Below are 22,310 nucleotides of genomic sequence, written 5' to 3'. Positions count from 1 at the left end.
GAGTGAGTCAGTCAGTGAGGGCTTTGCCTTTTATTAGTATAGATCAAGAGGCCTTCGGATATGAAAGCTATCAATCTAAATTTGTCTCAGTACAAATTACATTTTTTAAAAATTTTTTATTGACTTTTAAAGTTTATCCTGTTTCACTACTTCACAGGCAGAGCCACAGGAACAGCTAATTTAAACAAAAATGAACCACGGGTATGTCCAGTATGTTGAACCTTATGCTTAAAAATACTACATATTTTAATATATGACACAGTACCTCAGGGAGATGGAAAAGGTATAATGATGATAAAAAAATAAACATCTTGTCCTGTCCAGAGTTTGTACCTGCTTTGCACTGTGTGCTAGCTGGGATTGGCGCCCTGTGACCCTGTTCAAGTCTAAGTGAGTTAGAAAATGACTGGCTAAGTGACGATTGGTCCCTCAGCAGAAAGGTGCTGCATTTGTTGATGGCTTACTTGGAGGATTGCTTTCCCTTCTTGGAGACCTTACTCCCCAAGACTGTGTGACAGGCACACATACCTTGGACATTGGGAATTCCAGGCAGAAACTTTTACTGTTCGGCTAAACTGCCAGCTGCATTACTTTGATTGAGCTTATTGTACACATTACTGTTTGGATTCGGCACAATGAAAATGGTGACAAAATCTATAAGTGGAGTACTATTCCTCTCCATGAATAACACCTGCTAAGTATTCCTCCTTATACAAATCTAGTTTGCTTCCTTCATAAGTAGAAATTGGATGTCACTAGATGAAAATTAATTAAAATTCAGTCAAAGAAAAATGTAGGGTTTTCATGAAGGACAGCCGTAAGTCGAGACCGCCATTACCCAAGACCTTCCTGTTTATGAATGTCACATATTATTCTTGGCTAGTATTACTAAATATCACTGCAGCCATGGAATATTATTACTGTGGTGTTCCTAAAATAACTGAAGGTTTAGAATTCACCAGTAAGAATGTAATGCCAACCGTGTTTGTGGTAATGTGCTGCTGGATGCAAAGTCTTAATATTAGCATAAAATTTTATTCTTTTCCAGCTACTTACTGCATTTGTAATTGATCTTCCTATCCCTCAATTAAAGGAGTATGATGTAGTGCAGAAGTAAAATCACATAGAACTGATTTAGTAAATTAAGGTATGATGGGAATTAGAAAATAATTCAAACATAGAAATTTTATCAGATATGTATGTTGTGGTTTATATTAACATAGCATGAACAATATGCTTTACTTATCAGACACTAGGACAGTAGGACCTGCTTACCTTTCCCTTAAGTATTTGCGACTTCAGTCTCAGTTTTTCTGTCATTCTCTCCTTTTACAGGAAGCACTTTGGTCAACCGCATTGTGAGCCACCCATCTTTGCCCATCTCCATTACCGCTCACGAGAATCGCAGCATCCGCTTCCTGGACAATAAAACTGGTATGGTGTTTCCCATTATTCTCTTTCTGTGCACCTACTGTAAAAATTCAGAAATGAATTTAGTTGACTCTGATTTCTGTAATCCGCTGTTCAGGTAAAATTATCCATTCCATGGTGGCACACTTGGACGCTGTCACCTGCCTGGCTGCAGATCCCAGTGGAGTTTACCTCATTTCAGGCAGTAAGTTAATGGGCTTTGATGCCATGTAAACTTGAGAAATGTATCATATTTTTAAAAAACTACAAATTTGAACTTAGTTTATGAAAAAGTAAGTTGTTCCTGGTATGAAAGTTTAATCTTTAATTGCTTTCAATAAGTGAGTGTGAATCTCACCAGCTGTCTGGTAGCTGCATATACCATTGTTGTGATAAAATGAACATTTTTTTTTAAATGGTCAGTTTTAGTGGCATATAATCTTACATGTAAATGTCTACATGTTGAATTGTGTGTCTGTCTGTCCGTCCGGCCCGGAAGTGCGAGGCTACAGCATGAAGCTCAAAGAGCCGGCAAGGCGGCTTCATGTTAACAAGTTGGAAGAAGAAAGAAGTGTAAGGCTACAGTATGAAGCTGAAGGAAACGACAAAAGACAAATTCGCTTAGCTGCTGATACACAAGCAAGGCGAGCACATCGGCAAAACGAAACCTCCAACTGATAGATAATGGAGGGCGAGCACGTCCGAAAAACGAAACTGCCGACTCTCCATTTCAGTTTTTTTTCTGACGAGTTCAATAGTTTCTTGGAGCCCAGGCTTTTTACAGCACGGGCTTACACAGCTAGTAATAATATAAACACCAGCTTGAATAATGCCAAGTTTTACTGTTCACAAAAAGAGAAGCTGCTGTGGAAAAAAGAGAGTGAAATATCCACAAATAAAAAAGTTAAAACATAACCAGCAGTGATTCTAAGGAAGTAATAATATCCTCAGGATTTTCCAATTGATTTAAATGTGAGGAAAATCAAAAGTGTCTAAATAAGAATATCTTGAGAAACAGAGCCCCTAAAAGATGGGTCATGTCATAAGTTGGAGTCTAAAGCGAGCTTATTTAATTTGAACAATCTGGACAAGAACAGGCCATTTAGCCCAACAATGCTCACCAGTCCTATCCACTTGATTCTTCTAAAATAACATCAAATTTTGAAAGTCCCTAAAGTTTTACTGCCTACCAAGCTACTTGGTATCTTATTCCAAGTGTCTGTGGCTCTCTGTGTGAAGAAAAACATTCTAATGTTTGTGCAGAATTTTCCCTTCACAAGTTTCCAACTGTGTCCCCGTGTTCTTGATGAACTCATTTTAAAATCACCGTCTCGATCCACTGGACTAATTTCCTTTTTTAACATCTTCTTGCCTCCTCCAATCTCACATCAGTTTCTCACACACATCGGTTTCTGTTGCAGCAGCACAGTTACCAATTTCTTTCGCCACTTCAACAACGTTTAATTCCAAACCAGCTTCATATTTTCTTCTGATCGAACGCTCCATCATAGACAAGGGAGTGGTTTTTATGATAAAGGTGTATGAGGGTGTGAGATACGAAAATCACAAAACAGTACAAACGTCACTTTGGAATAGTTTGGGTATTACCGTGTGATCACATAGGCACAATAGAGAGAGAGTGGTTAGGAGCACACACTGATACAACGCATTACCACACCCACATACAAAAAAAAAGGCTGTGTGCTCCATGGTTACTCTCTCAGGTGGGCATTAGCATATCGTAATCTGTTGGACCAATGGTGTGAGTTTTCCGCATTCGACTTGTATGAGCAACATTATAAAATACTGGAAATTATACAGTGAAATCAAGCCCCGACTTATACACGGGAGAACTTATCCATGAGTATATGCGGTACTTGTGATTCATTTTAGTTCAAATGATTTACTTTGTGATTTACAGTACAGTTATATTGTTTCACCTTTTATTTAATTAAATAAATTTCATGGATTAAACCGAGTTAAGAAACAAATTGTAAAAAACGCATATGCATATTATTCTTCCTTCTGATACCGTATATACTCGCAGATGAGTTCTCCCATGGATAAGTCAGGACTTGATTTTACCGTATAATTTCGGTATTTTGTAATGTCGCTCGTATAAGTCGAATACGGAAAACTCTCACGCTATTGGTCCAAGAGGTTATGAAATGCTAATGCCCACCTGAGAGAGTAACTACGGAGCGCACTGCCTTTATTTTGTATGTGGGTGTGGCAATGTGCTGTATCAGCGTGTGCTCCTTACCTCTCTCTCTCTCTCTGTCTCTGTCTCTATTGTGCCTACGTGACCACACGGTAATACCCGAACTATTCCGAAGTGACATTTGCACTGTTTAGTGTTATTTGTATCTCACACCCTCATACACCTTTATCGTAAGAGCATCCCTTGTCTATGATGGAGCATTCGATCAGAAGAAAATATGAAGCTGGTCTTAAATTAAAAGTTGTTGAAGTAGCGAAATAAATTGGTAACTGCGCTGCTGCAACAAAATTCAATGCATCAGAGAAACTGGTGCGAAATTGGAGGCGGCAAGAAGATGTTAAACAAAAAACTTTTAAGTGTCGCGTTTTTGAATGGCCGTATAAGTCGGGGTCTGATTTTATTATCGATTTTTTGGGTTTCAAGTCCCAACTTATACACGAGTATATACGGTAGTTTCACTGCGTTATGGCCTGCCAGTCCCATTTAGTTTAAGTTCCTGCCTTTTACCAAGATGAAGCCAAGGTGGACTCGGGCTTCCTGTGGCTTTCCATTAGATAAACAGGTCAAATGATAAACAAATAAATACTACATATAAAGTTAAACAGTAGTAAAATAACTAAGGTAACTGAATAGACTTCTTATGTTCCTTGTATTAAGTATTCAGTCAGCCCTGTGTATCCATCTGTTCCACATCCGCAGGTTCAACCAATCAAGGATCGAAAATATTCATTAAAAAAAAAAGAACAAATTCATAGAGTTTTGAAATGCAAAACTTCAATTTTCCACGCCCCAAGTACTATGCTGAATCCATGCAAATGTTGGCATACCCCCTGATCCCGTGGGAGTTAAATGAAATGTCTCAAAGGAGCAAACTTATAGCTCCTATATGGCAGGGAATTGCTGAGCCGCCACAATGCTCTTCAGGTGAGAGGGGTCCAGCTGCAGACCCCCGCAGCTTCTAAATGTTCTTCTGTAACATCCTGTATTTCTGTAGCACGTTTAAATACAGTGTAGCTCAAAGTGCTTTACAAGACGTCAAAGAGAAAGGAACTATTTAAAGCATTATGCATTTTTGACATTTTTTTTTCTATTAACTGCCATTTTCAGTTCAAGTTCTGACTTGTATATAAAGTTGGATTACGGATGTCAGCAGGAACGTCAACTTGTTTGTTATCTGAGGCCCACCTGTGTTTCGAGTGTGTGTTCATACAAGCACAAGTTGAAACAGGAGAGATTTGTGCAACAATATCCCATTGCAGATTGCTCCTGCAAATCGATCAATTAGTAAAAAATAATAATAAAAAATAGTCAGAGTGGAGTGTGGAGTCAGAAGCAATTCTTGGGTTGCTGGAGTCGGTAAAGCTGTAATGACTAAATGTAAATCGCAGTATAATGTGTTTGTAGTACTAGGGTGTTGTACCGTGTTAGCCATTATGAATGTAATGAGAAGTCAAGCAAAATGACATCTTTTTTTGGCTAACTAAAAAGATTACAATATGCAAGGGCAACTGAGGCCCCTTCTTTAGGTGAAATGTAATTATCCATCCATCCATTTTCCAGCCCGCTATACCCTAACTACAGGGACACGGGGGGGGTCTGCTGGAGCCGATCCCAGCCAACACAGGGCGCAAGGCAGGAAACAAACCTCGGGCAGGACCCAAGCCCACCGCAAGATATAATCATATAATGTGTTAAAATTTCTGATTTCACCTATAAACTATTTTTGTCTTTTAGCCTTTTGATAAAATTATTACAACCTTTTTATTTTAGAAGTTTTGTCTCTTGTTTCATGTTAGGAAGGCCTTCATTTCTCAAACTGCGAGGGTCGTTCAAAAAGTTGCCACACTTTTATATTTCCGTTGGAAACGTTGAAGGTGGGAGGAGCAGCAATAATTGGGCGTGTCTGAGAGGGTCATGTGACTCTTCTGTCTGGCAAGCCGGCTGCCCATGCAGTTTATAGTATAAGAGTTATCACCCTGTGGTGAAGATGGCTGCACCAAAGAGGAACAGCGTTCTGTCATACACTTATTGTGGGTAGAAGGAGCGCCAATTCATTTCCACATGAGCACTCAGTATGAGGGTAAAGTGTTCTCTCATTGAGTCATCTATGAGTGGATTGAAATGTTCGAAAATGGCCGCACTAGTATGACGGATGAAGAGCGGTCCTGATGTCCAGCTAACAGCCATGTAATGATGATGATGACGACGTGAAAATAGCGGTGCATCAATGACTAAGGGCTCAACCAAAAACGTTTCTTGCTGGTGGCATTAAAAAGTTGGTACGACGCTGGGAAAATTGCATCACAAAAGAACGTGACTAAGTAGTAAAGTGACGTCATTTGTTTTTAAAACTCTTGATGAACAGAGTTAAAAAAAAAATATGGAAACTTTTTGAACGTCCCACGTACACACTCTGATCTCCTCCTCCTCTTATGCAGTTGTTCATCTGGGCCTTCCCCTTATTTTTCTGTCCTGGTCAGATCCAGTTTGCTGTCTTCTCTCAAGACAGTAACACACAGCCATTGTATCAAGTCTTCGGTTTCTTGGCAGTCTGTCACATGGAACAACCTTCATTCTGCAAAATAAAACAAAAAACAGCACTAGACTGACATGTTACTTGAGGAAGAGCTTTCATTCTGGCCATTTTTTAACTCAGACTTGAAGTTTAGGAATTCCAATAACTTGGAACACAGGTGATCAGGATAACAGGTTTCAGCGGAGCTAAAAGTTTCTGTAATAACTGATTAGCTTCAACTTCTGACTAATTAAGGATAAGCAAAGAAAGTTGACCGATTGGACACGTAAGGAATGGCTGCTGAAAACTGGGGCTTTGCAGCCATGTGCGGGTAATAAATTAAAAAATAAAAAAAAAACACTATTTTCAAAGAGTAATAGCGATTGTTGACACTTTTTCTATGGTGTCATTTCTTGTGACTAAAGACAGAGAGATATAATTAAAGTTAGTAAAAATCTTTTATTGATATACACCAGGCAAAGGTTAAATGACAGAGAAGCACAGTCCTAGGACACCTGCCCCGAGGGGTCGGTGTCCCAAATTTTTATAGGTCTTATGACTTTAGTTACACAAGTATTTCAAAATATTAGCCTGAATCAGCATTACCAGATATCTAAAGGTGGAATACATCTGTTAGTTTCCTTAGTTTGGGGCTCGATAAGTCGTTTTTTTTTTTTTGTGTAGTAACCTTAAAACAAGAAGTAGCACTTAGCACGCACACTTTAGGCACGCAAGGTCTACATGAGCCTTTGTCACGTTCGCCATGGGCAAGCAGAATTTTACATGGCTCTTTCACGTACACCAGATTGATCAAGCGGTTTTGTATTTTCCACACCATTATACATACTAGTAATGCCTCAACTATATTTTAAATCAATGTAATGATATCTTGATAAATAAAAGGTTTCAAATTTTGTCAAAAATACAAAAATCGTTGGAGTTTGTGTCAGTGGTACCATAAATTGAGGAGTCAGAGTTTTTGTATGCCAACTCCATGTGAGGGTTTTGTGCGGCGACTCGAGTTAGGAATTTTTGTGCAGCGCCATTCCTGAAAAAAAGAGTTCCAAAACTGCCTTGGAGTGTGGACTGGCAGCTGGCGTTGGTGCATAAAGTCTTAGGAAAAAGTTTGGGAAACCCTCTCAGCCTGCATGATAATTGACTCTTCTTTCTACAGAAAAGATACCAGTGGTATGTCTTTCATTTCCTAGGAACATCGGAGTAATGGGGTGTTTTCCGAACAAAGATTTTTAGTGAAGCGGTATTTAGTTGAAAGAAATTAAATCAAATGTGAAAAACTGGCTGTGCACAAATGTGGGTCCTCTTGTCATTGTGCTGATTTGAATGCCTGTCACTGCTCAATGCTGATTACTTGGTTCGATGAGCTCGTGAAGCCTTGAACTTCATAGACAGGAGTGTCCAATCATGAGTGGTCAAAGGTATTTAAGGTGGTCAATTGCAAGTTGTGCTTCCTTCCCTTTGACTCTCCTCTGAAGAGTGACAGACAGCATGGGATCCTCAAAGCAACTCTTAAAAGATCTGAAAACAAAGATTGTTGAGTCTCCTGGTTTAGGGGAAGGCTACAAAAAGCCATCTCAGAGGTTTAAACTGTCAGTTTCAACTGTAAGGAATGGAATCAGGAAATGGAAGGCCACAGTCACAGTTGCTGTTAAACCCAGCAGGTCTGGTAGGCCAAGAAAAATACAGGAGCGGCATATGATCAGGATTGTGAGAATGGTGACAGACAACCACAGATCACCTCCACAGACCTGCAAGAACATCTCGCTGCAGATGGTGTATCTGTACATCGTTCTACAATTCAGTGCAATTTGCACAAAGAACATCTGTAAGGCAGGGTGATGAGAAAGAAGCCCTTTCTGCACTCACGCCACAAACAGAGTCGCTTGTTGTATGCCAATGCTCATTTAGACAAGCCAGATTCATTTTGGAACAAAGTGCTTTGGACTGATGAGACACAAATGGAGTTATTTGGTCAGAACAAAAAGCGCTTTGCATGGCGGAAGAAGAACACAGCATTCCAAGACAAACACCTGCTACCTCCTGTCAAATTTGGTGGAGGTTCCATCATGCTGTAGGGCTGTGTGGCCAGTTCAGGGACTGGGGCCCTTGTTAAAGTCAAGGGTGGGATGAATTCAACCCAATATCAACCAATTCTTCAGGATAATGTTCAAGCATCAGTCACAAAGTCGAAGTTACGCAGGGATTGGATATTCCAACAAGACAAGGACCCAAAACACAGTTGGAATCTACAAAGGCATTCATGCAGAGAGAGAAGCACAATGTTCTGGAATGGCCGTCACAGTCCCCTGACTTGAATATCATCGAAAGTCTATGGAATGATTTGAAGCAGGCTGTCCATCAAATTGAACTGAACTGGAGAGATTTTGAATGAAGAATGGTCAGAAATACCTCCATCCAGAATCCAGACACTCATCACAGGCTATAGGAGGACAGCGTCTAGAGGATCAAAGGAGCAAAAGGAGGCTCAACTAAGTATTGATGTCATATCTCTATTGGTGGGCCCAAATGTATCCATCTGTCTAATCTATATAATAAAAGCCCAGCGCGGTGTCCATGTCCGGGACTGCGTTCCTTTTGGCTGTATATCCGCCCCGTAGAAAAGCCCCAGTCCGTCCCCTCTCAGAATTCCTACTTACCCCCCTCCATTCTTTCCCCTTTGCTTTTATTTTTCCTGTTCCAAAAAATCTTTTCAAAAGAAAAGTAAAGAAACAGACAGAGCGTCACATTAACGTCTTCTCCCCTCTGCCTATTAAATAATCAATAAAATGAAATAAAAAAATCCCGAAAGAAACAGAAACCACAACCTACCCTTACAGCGTCCACCGCGCTTCTGGCATTACAGCCAAACACGTGGTGTATGCAGGTTGTGAGGTGTGACGCTAATTGACGCCCGTACTACAACAGATTATATTGTTGATATACTATTAACTATTTACAGGGATCAACTCTTTTGCGGAAGTTCATAACAAAAAAAAAATTAAATTATAAATAACATGTGCACTTGAGTATTTTGAGCCCCGTGTCTGAGTCGGATGGTTGCCCTGGTCACCAATTCGTGTGTTTCACTATGCCCACTATGCCTTTCCGTCTTTAGCTACCCATGTGCACTTGTACGGAGGAGACCTTACGGAACAATGGCGAAACGAAACGCAACTAAACCTGCTGCTGCGAGAGAGGACACATCAACAACAACAACATTTATTTATATAGCACATTTTCATACAAACAGTAGCTCAAAGTGCTTTACATATTAAAGAATAGAAAAATGAAAGACACAATTATAAAAAATAAATCAACATTAATTAACATAGAATAAGAGTAAGGTTCAATGGCCAGGGGGGACAGAAAAAACAAAAAAACTCCAGACGGCTGGAGAAAAAATAAAATCTGTAGGGATTCCAGACCATGATACCGCCCAGTCCCCTCTGGGCATTCTACCTAACATAAATGAAACAGTCCTCTTTGGATTTAGGATTCTCACGGAAGGGCTTGATGATGATGATGATGGTCACGTAGACTTCTTCCTTTTAATCCGTCCATCATTGTTGCGTGATCACGAAGCAAAGAGGCAAAGGCCTGACAGTCGCTCGCAAGAAATGGACGCTCAGCATTCACACAGATTAGCTCAACGACGCGTCACTGCCGCACAACGAAAGACAACTGAAACCCCTACAGAGAGAGAAGACAGATTACGCCGTGATCGCGAAAGAAAGAGGCAAAAGCGTGCCAATGAGACACCCGACGAGAGGTCCTTACGATTGAGTCCTTCAACTGTGGTCATCCAACACCAAGTTGCTAGTTTTGTTATAATGCATATCATCAAATGCAATCAACAATCCAAGTCACGCCACTAAGTAATATTGGAGCACAGGTGTCGAAACTCCAGGCCTGGAGGGCCGCAGCGGCTACAGGTTTTCATTCTAACCCTTTTCCTAATCAGTGACCTGTTTTCACTGCTAATTCACATTTTAATATCCCTGTTAGATGGATTCAGTCCTCTGAATTGATTCGTTTCCTCATTAAAATGCAGCCAAACAGAAATGAGACGTGAAACGAGCCAGCAGATGACCAGCTAAACTGGGGCTTCAAACTCCAACCAGTTTCTTAATGAAAAGCCAATTCTTGCTGTTAATTAAACTCGTTATTTAATTCCACGGCTTGTTGTTGCTCTCGTTCTGCCACAGCTGACATTTCCAAAACTGTTGATTTTCTGTTTTTCGTAAGACCATCGTCAAAGTGTTTTGGTGACCTGAGAGATCAATCTTACTGAGACCTTCACCTTTCTTTATTTTCAGATTTTGTGTGATGTGGTGGCTTGTTTTGTGTCTCATTATTGTTTGGCTGCTAATTAAGGAAAAAGAAACGGCTAAAGGGCCTGAGCAAGTTAATTAAAAGAAGTAATTAGCAGCACAAACTGGTCACTAATTAAGAAGATGGTTAGAATGAAAACCTGCAGCCATTGCGGCCCTCCAGGACTGGAGTTTGACACCGCTGTGTTAGAGTGACAGCAATGTTTACAGTGGTCTGCCCTAATTGTTCTAATTCAATTGTTTTTATGTTTTTTTCCATTATCAAAGAACAATTGTGTTTCAGCTTTCCTTGTTTTAGGACAAAGATGTGTTGTTTTATTTTCCGACCTTAGTAATCCACGCTTTTCTTTATTCCTTGTTCCCAGGTCATGACTGCTCAGTGCGTCTTTGGATGCTGGACAGCCGGACGTGTGTGCAGGAGATCACGGCCCACCGAAAGAAACACGACGAGGCGATCCATGATGTGGCCTTTCACCCGAGTCAGCCGTACATTGCCAGTGGTGGGGCCGACGCTCTGGCTAAGATCTTTGTGTAGCCCCACCACCTACGTCATGTGCGTCTGGATGAGGTACGGCACTCAGCGTTTGCTGTGGGGTTTAATCATATTAGCCTTCCTGTCTGATGTCCTACATGTGCTACTGGAAAGGCAGGGTAATTACTTGTGTTGTTTAAACTATTAAGAAACTCCCTTCTCTCAGTTCCAGGTATTGACAATAATCATTATGTTAAACCACTTTTTCTGGTTTTAACGTATAGGTGTGGGTTGCCTGACTAACATGGGAGTAGCAGTAATTAAAAAACACACAAATACTTAGCAGTCTGTCAAGTCGGTGCGGTGGTTCCAGTTCATCTACTGTGCCCTTTGAGCTTTGCACTTAACTGAGTTAACAAACAAATTGCAAAAATCACATGCATGTTATTCTCCCTTTTTGATAATTTCATTTTGTCCCGTCCAGATTACATTCCTGCCTTTTACCAAGACAGATGGATACTTTTTTAATCACAAGGAGTTATTCACCTACTCCAGCAGCAGCATACTGATAAAAACAATATTAAATTAAAGAGTGATAACAATGCAGGTATAACAGACAATAACTTTGTATAATGTTAACGTTTACCCCCCCGGGTGGAATTGAAGAGTCACATAGTGTGGGGTCTCCTCAGTCTGTCAGTGGAGCAGGACGGTGACGGCAGTCTGTCTCTGAAGCTGCTCCTCTGTCTGGAGATGATCCTGTTCAGTTGATTCTCCATGATTGACAGGAGTCTGCTCAGCGTCGGTCGCTCAGCCACGGATGTCAAACTGTTCAGCTCCGTGCCTACAATAGAGCCTGCCTTCCTCACCAGTTTGTCCAGGCGTGAGGCGTCCCTGTTCTTTATGCTGCCTCCCCAGCACACCACCGAGTAGAAGAGGGCGCTCGCCACAACCGTCTGATAGAACATCTGCAGCATCTTATTGCAAATGTTGAAGGATGCCAGTCTTCTAATGAAGTATAGTCGGCTCTGTCCTTTCTTGCAAAGATCATCAGTATTGGCAGTCCGGTCCAATTTGTCATCCAGCTGCACTCCCAGGTATTTAAAGGTCTGCACCCTCTGCTCAGTCACCTCTGATAATCACGGGGTCCATGAGGGGCCTGGGCCTCCTAAAATCCACCATCAGTTCCTTGGTCTTGCTGGTGTTAAGGTGTAAGTGGTTTGAGTCGCACCATTTAATAAAGTCCTTGATTAGGTTCCTATACTCCTCCTCCTGCCCACTCCTGATGCAGCCCACCATAGCAGTGTCATCAGCGAACTTTTGCACGTGGCAGGACTCCGAGTTGTATTGGAAGTCTGATGTATGTTGGCTGAACAGGACCGGAGAAAGTCCAGTCCCCTGCGGCGCTCCTGTGCTGCTGACCACAATGTCAGACCTGCAGTTCTCGAGACGCACATACTGAGGTCTGTCTGTAAGATAGTCCACGATCCATGGCACCAGGTATGAATCTACTCCCATCTTAGTCAGCTTGACCCTGAGGAGCAGAGGTTGGATGGTGTTGAAGGAGCTAGAGAAGTCCAGAAACTTAATTCTTACAGCACCACTGCCTCTGTCCAAGTGGGAGAGGGATCGGTGTAGCATGTAGATGATGGCATCCTCCGCTCCCACCTTCTCCTGGTATGCGATCTGCAGAGGGTCGAGGGCGTGGCGGACCTGTGGCCTCAGGTGGTGAAGCAGCAGCCACTCCAAAAAGATGCAGCCAAGGTGGACTCAGTCCTCCTGTGGCTTCCTATTGGGGCAATATATACTACATTTGAAGCTATAGAGTAGTAAAATAACAGTATAGAAATAGTTAAGACTGCTTTTGTTACTTGTATTAAGTATTCAGTCAGCCCTGTGTATCCTCGGGTTCAACCAATCATGGATTGAAAATATTCATGAAAAAAAGAAAAATTCATAATGTTTTGAAATGCAAACTTCAATTTTCCTACACCTGAGTTCTATCCTGAATCCATGCGAATGTTGGATTACCCAGCGTTAAATGAAACGCCCCATGGGAGCTCCCATATGACAGGGAATTGCTGAGCTGCCACACTGCTCTTCAGGTGAGAGCTCTGCCATTCAGTATCTCTACCGGACAGCCAATTGGATTGCAGGTTTTTTATCACATGAGTCAGGTAGCCATCCCCTCAACTCTAATCTTATCCAGGTGTTATCACTGCCATATGTAATACAAAGCGACAACCTCCTCAATGGAGTGGAGCTCTGGAGGTCGGCAGATGGAGTCTGGCTCTGCTCGCGTGAAGCACCCTTGTTCTACACCGTAGATCGATTGACCCCGTTTTCTGGAAATAGTCATCTTTTTATAAAAAATAAATAAATAAATCAAAGGTCTTTCTCGCTCACGTACCCTAACTCAGCTCCTGGGCAGTACCAGTAGACAAGGTGGGAAGCGGTTTCCATCTTTCCGCTTCCCATAGTACTGCAACCCTTAAACAAAACACAAAAGACACATACAGTTTTGTTCAGAATAATAGCAGTGTGTTTAAAAATATTCAATTTTTTTCACTTTCTGTAAAGGAATAACACAAATTTGATGAACTGTTCTTCATGCTTTGATTTGCAATAGAATGTGCAGTGTGCCCAATGCATTTGTGTCTATGGAAATAAAAGCTATTATAAAAATTTGGAGCTTTATTCACTTTTTTAAACACACTGCTATTATTCTGAGCACAACTGTACGCATTCCTGAAAACTAAATGACCACTAACCATCCATCCATCCATCCATCCATTATCTGACCCGCTATTTCCTTACACAGGGTCACGGGGGGTCTGCTGGAGCCAATCCCAGCCAACACAGGGCAGAAGTCAGGAAACAAATCCTGGGCAGGGCGCACACACATCCACACACCAAGCACACACTTCGGACTATTTAGGATCTGCAATGCACCTGCATATCTTTGGATTTTGGGAGGAAACCCACGCAGACACGGGGAGAACATGCAAACTCCATGCAGGGAGGACTCGGAAAGCGAACCCAGGTCTCCTTAGTGTGAGGCAGCAACCAACGTGCCATCCAGAACACTAACCATAAAAATTAAAATGAAATCGGACTTCCTTGAACCATTGTTCCCCCCGATCCAGTAAAAGTACAGTATGTGCATCATTTCGCCCATAGACACCTGGCCAGGGCACCGGCTTTAAACTTTAATAAGGCTGTCTATACGTGGCACACACGCATGCAAATGGCTGCACAAGCTAGAAACGACTTGGACACCCACACAGACTGGCTGCAGGTAATCAGTCCACTGTAAATATTAAACTTTTATCAGACAAACCTATTATTGGTACAGACACAGGCACACTCAGTGACAAGTGCTGCTCTGCACTTCTTTAAAACCAAAGCTGTTCAGTCGGCAATCCCTACTGTAAGGCGCTGTGAGGCCCTTGGCATCACATCTTGTGCCCCCTTTGTTTTTGTAAAAAAAAAAAAGTGGCTCTTAAAAATAGCATTTAAGTGGTCAATGTAATCCCTCAAAGGTCAAGAAGGAGTGTAAAGTACAGTCTTGCAATGGGAAAATAAAAAACCTTTGATCTTTTGAAAAGTGGCATGTCAATTGCCAAAGACCTGATTCCCTAAACAATACAATATAACAACTCTTTGCATAGCATTTATATTGTAATAGGTATTATAGAAGTGCCTTGAGCATGGGAAGGGTGCTATATAAATGAAATTATTATTATAATTATTATAAGTAATCTAGAGATTGGATATACAAAGAATATGGGAGGATGTGTGTAGGTTATTTGAACATTAGAACACTCTGGATGAGAACAGGCCACTTGGCCCAACAAAGCTGGCCAGTCCTATCCACTTAATTCTCCTAAAATAAAAATATCAAGTCGAATTTTGAAAGTCCCTAATGTCCAACTGTCCTGCACACTACTTGGTCTCGTATTCCAGGTGTCTGTGTTTCTTTGTGTGAAGAAAAATGTCCTAATGTTTGTGTGAAATTTCCCCTTCACAAGTTTCCAACTGTGTCCCCGTGTTCTTGATGAACTCATTTTAAAGTCTCTGTCTCGATCCACTGGACTAATTCACTTCATCATTTTGAACACTTCACTCAGGTCTCCTCTTAATCTCCTTTTTCTTTAAACTCTGAAGGCTCAGCTCTTTTAATCTTTCCTCATAACTCATCCCCTGTAGCCCTGAATCAGCCTCATCCCTCTTCTCTGGACCTTCTCTTGTGCTGTTATGTCCTTTTTGTAGCCTGGAGACCCAAACTGCACCAGATGAGGCCTCACCAGTGTGTTATAAAGCTTGAGCAGAACCTCCTGTGACTTGAAGTACTCCACACATCAAGGCGCTATATAACCTGACATTCTGTTAGCCTTCTTAATGGCTTCTGAACACTGTCGGGAAGTCAATAGCATAGAGTCCACTACGACTCCTCAATCCTTCACGTAAGGTGAACTTTTGGTGTTACATTCATATTGTTGCTACAGGAGACTAAATATGCATCAGCATACAGTTCAATGAAAATTAAGTGGCACGTCTCCTGTCATAAAACTGAAGCACATCAGTGTATGCCTTCAGCAGAGCTTGTCTTTTGTCATACATTCAGCTATTTGAACATTAAAACAATCCGGCCATTCAGACTAACAAAGCTCACCATTCTTATCCACTGAATTCTTCTAAAAAATATCAAGTCAAGTTTTGAAAGTCCCTAAAGTCCTCCTGTCCACCACACTACTTGGTCACTTATTCCAGGTGTCTGTGGTTCCCTGTGTTAAGAAAAATGTCCTACTGTTTGTGTGAAATTTACCCTTCACAAGTTTCCAACTGTGTCCCCGTGTTCTTGATGAACTCATTTTAAGGTCCCAGTCTCGATCCACTGGACTAATTCACTTCATCATTTTAAACACTTCAGTCAGGTCTCCTCTTATATGCCAATGCTACACTATTTTACAGTGGGGGAAATGAGTATTTGATCAAGAAGGCACATGTGCAGGCCTGTCAATGGTGTTCTTGGTGTCTGTGGTGGTCCCAACTGCCGTCAAATCATTAACAGACTCCTCCCTTATAGTTTTGGGCTGATCCCTCACCTTTCTCATGATGAGGCGAGATCTTGCATGGAGCTCCAGACCGAGAGTGATTGATGGTCATTTTAGATTTCTTCCATTTCTGAATACTTGCACCAAAAGTCATCACCTTCTCTACAAGCTTCTTGCTTGATGGTCTTGTAGCCCATTCCAGCCTTGTCCCTGATGCCTTTTGACAGCTCCTTGATGTTGCCCATGGTGGTGGAGAGGTTGGAATGGAAGAAACTGATCTGCGTGGGTTTCTCCCACAGTCCAAAAACTTGCAAATTATGTGGATTGGCAATCCTAAATTGTCCTTAGTGTGTGCTTGGTATGTGTATGTGTGTGTCCTGCGGTGGGCTGGCGCCGTGTCCAGGGTTTGTTTCCTATCTTGAACCCTGTGTTGGCTGGGATTGGCTCCAGCAGACCCCCATGACCCTGTAGTTAGGATATAGCGGGTTGGATAATGGATGGATGGATCATAAATGTATATGTTGAAGAGAAACAGAGAGACACTTTCACATCCCATGAGACGGTCACGTCATACTTACAGCCTTTGGATGCAAGTCCCGTGATACACATGCAGAGCAGGTTAGAGATAATGGAAGTAGGAAAATTCGAAAGTCTCTAAAAAAAAAATGAGAGTAAAGATCACCTTAGCGCAAACAAACGGAAAATATTACTCGGTGAAATAACGAAACAGCGAAAAGAGATCGATTAGTGTTTGAGGATGTCTGGGGGAGAAGAGAGACAAGGCATTGAGACAAATGGACAGCTGCTGTACAGGCTTTTAAATGTTAGGAGCGCGGGGAGAGATGCTGATCACGTAGCAAGCCAACAGCTGATCGAGCAACGAGGAGGTAAAAAAAAAAAACAACTGTTATTTGTTTCCTGTTGTGTCACCATTGAAGAGGGGTTTCAGAGGAGCGACCGTGTCTCCTTGGGGTGCGTTCACCTCCCCTGGCTGGGGGACGGGGTTTGAAGGGGTTAGCGATCGAAGCTAGTAAATGTAAAAACCATAATGTGGTGTGTTTCTGAATGCAGAATAAGTGCAGAGTTTAAAAAAAAAAAGAGCAGCTAATTAAATGAGATCAATTGTTATCAGTTGTGAATGTGATTGGAACAAATAACCTGCAGCCACAGGGGGTCCTCAGGATCAAATTTGGGAACCACTGATATAGCAGCTTTTCCATGCATTAGATAGATAGATAGATACTTTATTAATCCCAAGGGGAAATTGACATAATCCAGCAGCAGTATACTGATACAAAAAAACAATATTAAATTAAAGAGTAATAAAAATGAAATAAATAAAAATAAGGCACCATAGCTGTGTATTGTAGGTGAATTATTTTCAAATCCTTGGTGGTGCGGTCGTGAAATCTCTTTAACAGATTTGAATCTAACATTGAGCTATTTATTTGTATTTCAGGTTAGCAACCAAGCGGCTGAACCTCCATGCTGGGTGGAACACGCTCTTGTGACATATCCCCCTCATCGCCCCCCAAGGCGCCCCACCCGATTGTGTGCTCAGCTTGTCATCTTCTACAGGTTCATTTATCGAATCGACGTCTGCTACTGCTGCTGCTGCTTTAATTTTCAACTAAATGAAACACAAAAACAGAAAAAGCAGCTCAGGGCTCGACCACCTGCACCCAAAGGTATCTCTTGCACCATTAAAAGACTTCTCTGATGTCCTCTTTCCTTCTCCACGGATGATGTTCTCGCATTCTGCTGCGACTCTGGGAAGACGTTCTTTGCAAGCCTCCTTGAATCCTGATGCAAGTGTAAACCCCAGGTGCGTGGCCTCTCGGAGACGTGGTGCACAGAACACTAATGCAAAATGGCCGTCTTATAAACTGTTAGCTGTCTGCAGACTATTTTAGTACCTTGAATGGATCTTCATTTCCTTTCTTCAGAGGCCGTCGACATTAAAAACAAATTGATGTACTTGATGTAAAGAAACAGGTGCTGATCAGAATCATCGATTTCTCCTCCCCTGCTTTTTGTACAGGATTAGGTGTGTGGTTACCTCTGACCTTTTTTAGGTCGCTGCTCTCCAGCGTTCCTCTTCGAAGAAGCCGTTTTGATGGTGGTCACTGTAAGATATCTCTCCCCCCAACGTCTAGTTCTCCCATCCAGCAGTGGGTAGCTTTGATTTTCCTTTCCACGACCACTTTAGGTTTTTTCTGTGAAGCCGTGTTCAGTAAGTTGTCTGTATTTCTAGGACCTTTTATTTTTTGGAAGGGGTAAAAATAATTCCCAAATTTTAGACCACAATGTGATTTGTATTTTCACATTAAGGGTAAACATTACGGTTTCTTTTAAGTTATGTAATTTATTCCTGGTGCTAAAACAGTTTTCAAATCAGGGACCACAAAATTGTCAAGTGTGCATTTCATAGCATAGCATTTTGTTTTGCTCCTGTCCTCAGGGAGTTTGCGCTCTCCTCTGTATCTGTCCCTGTCCATCTCTCGGCCTTTTAATTTGATTATCAAACTCGCCGTGTTTATCACATCGGCTTTATCCACCTGACCATTTTATCCTCCTGGCAAAGGTTCTGTTTCACCAACAAGAACTTTATAATAAGGAGTATTTCATTTACTCGCCATCTTGTCTCGTCTTTATTATTTTTTCACTTTGTTACGTGACGACTAAATACATTAAGATATTAGTCTATTATTAGTGACTGCTCTTTTGTTCATTCTAGATGGCTTAAAAAAAGGTTTTGCTATATTGAAGAGTGGACTGAGATAAGTTTAAAGGTGTATAAAGCGTAACCTGGGGATGAAGGAGATACCTGGGAATAAGCAGCCCGTTTTTCTTTGGTCTCTTTTTGGTCATGTAGGGGATCAGTTTCCACCTCTTCTGATACAAAAAATTGGTATTGAATACCTTTATTTTTGCAATATAAACCCCCAACCCCCAACACCTCCATGGTTAGCTTACATTTTAGCCATAAAGCGTATATGGCTGACCCAAGAGCTCCTTCTCAGTCCAGGGCTCTGATTAAAATAGCAGCCATAAAGTGTATATGGCTGACCCAAGAGCTCCTTCTCAGTCCAGGGCTCTGATTAAAATAGCTGCTGCCCTTTCTGGAGTCTAGTGAGGTAAATCTGACAGTTACTGGTGGAGATAAAAAAAAAAAAAGGTTAAATCTAGTCCTTTTAAAAAATAAATTAAAAGTAGTCCATTAAAAAAAGTGTTTATAATAGTCCATTACTTTCTTCTGGGCGGGTAGAAGATTCATTCTGAAGTGACGCTATCAGTGACACAGCTCTCAATAAGTTTTTTCCGATCTAGAACTTTTGCTACTACAGCAGTCGTGCTGCATACAGCAATAAAGTTGTTGCACATATTAAAACGATGGATGATGCTGCTCTTGTAAAATACGTTTTTTCATGTCTGCAAATATTAACCATACACGATCGGGAACGGTGTATTTGATAGCTCGTCAGCCTTCTAGGAACACCTAATTGTCAGGTATGGATGAGCTAAGCAGCTGCTGCAGTGACCCGCCGAGGATATATAAGTGCAAACTGGACCGTGTCCTACAATGGCTGCTGCGTCACATGACGTTGTGTTTTTTTTCATATTTCGTTGGGAATGTCGGCGACACCAGAGTCGCATAACACTAAAGCAAACAGATTTTCACCCACTTCTCCAGAACGCGGTGTTAAATGAGAAGTGAATTGTGAGATCGGCGTGTTAAAGCTATTGTGTTCGTTTTCATAGAAAACGGTCATTGAATGTCGTACGTCCGTGTGGTCCGCTTCTTCTTATCAGGCATGGCACACTCGAGGGATGTGGTGGGCACAGCTTTGGGTGACAGGCCTGCGGAGCCATCAACAGGCTCTGTGAAAGGTGCACCATTCACCACTTCCATTTAGTGATCTGTTCAAAATAGGACAGTGATCTTCTTCTTATTAATGGGAAAGGGTTAAAAGAGCAATTTTTTTTTTTTTTTACGACTTCATTGTTCTTTTATTTTTTTTGAATTCTAATCTTAAATATAGCTTTCCACTTCCAGGCATTTAAGGAAAGTTTGTGTTCACTTCCTGTTTGTAGTTTTCTTGCAGGTGCGTCGAACTTCCTTTCCAGCTCAGAGCAGCTCCTCTCTTCTTTGTGAAGAATTTCTTGGCACGTCAGCCCATCGCCAAATTTGTTTAACCCACCCCTAAGAAAACCTGCCACACAGTCGCTTCGGCCTAATTAATTCCTTTGACGTTCCCGTCACAAGGTATGCTTTGTTTTGTTTTTCTTTGTTATTCTGTGAACAATTATAGGACACCCCAACCCCAGTAGGTGGGGGAGATGTGGCGAGATGGTGTCAAGGTGCCCGAGTAGAAGAAAAACAAAAAGTATTGTGTTGTAGCAGTGAGGGGTGACCGGGCCAGCCTGTAGTTTATTAAAGACAAAGGGAGAGGCGGGTGGGCAGCCTTCAGTTTGTTCAGGTCATTATTGGGATACAAAACTACAATCTGCTTTTTGCATCTTCCTTTCTTTTCATTTGTTTTTTTATATTTATTTTTACAGCACATAGTTGACCAAAATCTCTTTATGATTCAGCAGGTCAGGACTTTAACTTAACAAGAGGCTGCGTATCTTGCAGTTGGCGTCTGTTTCTGTCTGCTGACTTTTTCTTTTTGCGCTTTGGCCTTCTTCCCACAGTAAATAAATCTGTAAACAAGAGGCCCACCAGAATCCATAGCCTATGGGAAAGACATTAAGCGGAAAAAAACAAAAAAAAAAAACCCATAAGCTTCATTTCAAGTCGTGCACCTACGGGTGAATAAATAACCTGCCGGCAGTGGCGGTGAATAATAGGCCCTGCAATGGAGGCTGATGCCTACCTGAACTGGCTTGTGCGTGTGGATAAGGCGCCTTTTCTTTCTTTTCTTTTTTTTTTCTTTTTTCTTCCATGTGTAAACATTTCTTCTATGTATTTTTTTTTTTTTAATCGAAATCGTGATGCTTTTCTCGTACTCCATTCACGGTGATTGATGGGACGTGGAAGGGCTCTCACTAGAGTGGCCCAATGGTTATCGGCATCCTCTCTTGCACTTCCGCCGACTATTCATTTACGCCAATATGAACATAATACCTCAGACTGGAAAAAAAAAAAAATATTGTTACAATGTCCGATTTAAAGTGTAAAAAAAGGTCATACTCCCTTCTTCTGAAAGGCCCAAAACATTTCAACAATAAAAATGAAACCTTCCCAGACTGGAATAGGACTAACTGAGACAAAAAAAAAAAAAACATTTCTACTTTTGACATGTGTGCAGCCAGTCCGCTACTACCTGGACTTTGTCCTGCGTATTTGCACTGGTGCACCCTTCAAAAAAGTGGGGAAAAATAAAAAAATCGATGAAATGGACCCACCGGAGCTGAGCTGCTTCATTTTCATTACAAAGCAAGAATGGCGGTGGCTGATGTGCGGTTTAGGCGCTACACGAGGCACACTTTGTATAAATATGAAAGGACATAAAGGGAAGGAGATGAGTGGGGGGGTTAACACGGGGAGTGCTGAACCTTGAGATTCGTCACTTGGCTTTCAAGCCGTTGGTCCAGCTTGGATGCCTCTCAGTGGCACCCTCATGTGGCAAGCGGAAAGAATGCACTTTGTATTCCTGTACCGTGAGATTCTTCAAAGCCGTTAGTCTAGACGTCTCTCAATGGCACACTCTTGTGGCAAGCGGAAAGAATGCATTTTGTATTCCTGAACCCTGAGATTCTTCAAACCCGTTAGTCTAGACGTCTCTCAATGGCACCCTCTTGTGGCAAGCGGAAAGAATGCACTTTGTATTCCTGAACCCTGAGATTCTTCAAAGCCGTTAGTCTGGATGCCTCTCAATGACACCCTCTTGTGGTGAACGGAAAGAATACACTTTGTATTCCTACATTGGAACCCCCCCCCCAACCCAAACATCTCCATTTTTAAATAAGAAAGAAAATACAAAATGACATTCCAGTATATACTGTAAAGAACGGAAAACTGCGTGTCTGTAGATGTCATCAAACATTTTGATACCTTTTTTTTTTATTTTAATAAAAATGTCCTGTAGTTGCATATTTAGGGTTAGAAAACTTTGTAAATGATGTAAAAAAAACAAAACAAAAAGAAGAAGAAGTCAAATTCTGATAGAAAGGTCAACCCCAAGTGTAAAGGGCTCTAGTTTTATGTGTTTTCTTTTTTTTTTTTTTTGTTCTTTCAAGCAGTGTATCACTGTGTGATATTTTATACATCATTATACTT

The 22,310-nt window shown here is 41.5% G+C and overlaps 1 protein-coding gene across 1 annotated transcript in view; it reads left to right on the top strand.

The window, feature by feature from the left end:
• strn4 (striatin, calmodulin binding protein 4) overlaps positions 1 to 18,982 on the top strand; it is a 127,274-nt gene extending 108,292 nt beyond the window's left edge. The window contains exons 15-18 of the mRNA XM_039768041.1: positions 1,336 to 1,434; positions 1,529 to 1,615; positions 10,861 to 11,063; positions 17,484 to 18,982. Of these exons, the coding sequence (XP_039623975.1) occupies positions 1,336 to 1,434; positions 1,529 to 1,615; positions 10,861 to 11,030 (356 nt within the window). The 3' untranslated portion in view covers positions 11,031 to 11,063; positions 17,484 to 18,982. The remainder of the gene's footprint in view (positions 1 to 1,335; positions 1,435 to 1,528; positions 1,616 to 10,860; positions 11,064 to 17,483) is intronic.
• The last annotated feature ends 3,328 nt before the right edge of the window (positions 18,983 to 22,310 follow it).

Source organism: Polypterus senegalus, chromosome 11 (genome assembly GCF_016835505.1).
Source record: "Polypterus senegalus isolate Bchr_013 chromosome 11, ASM1683550v1, whole genome shotgun sequence".
Lineage (NCBI taxonomy): Eukaryota > Metazoa > Chordata > Cladistia > Polypteriformes > Polypteridae > Polypterus > Polypterus senegalus.
The sequence above is the reverse complement of the archived record's forward strand: the minus strand, read 5'-3'. Positions and strand labels throughout refer to the sequence as shown.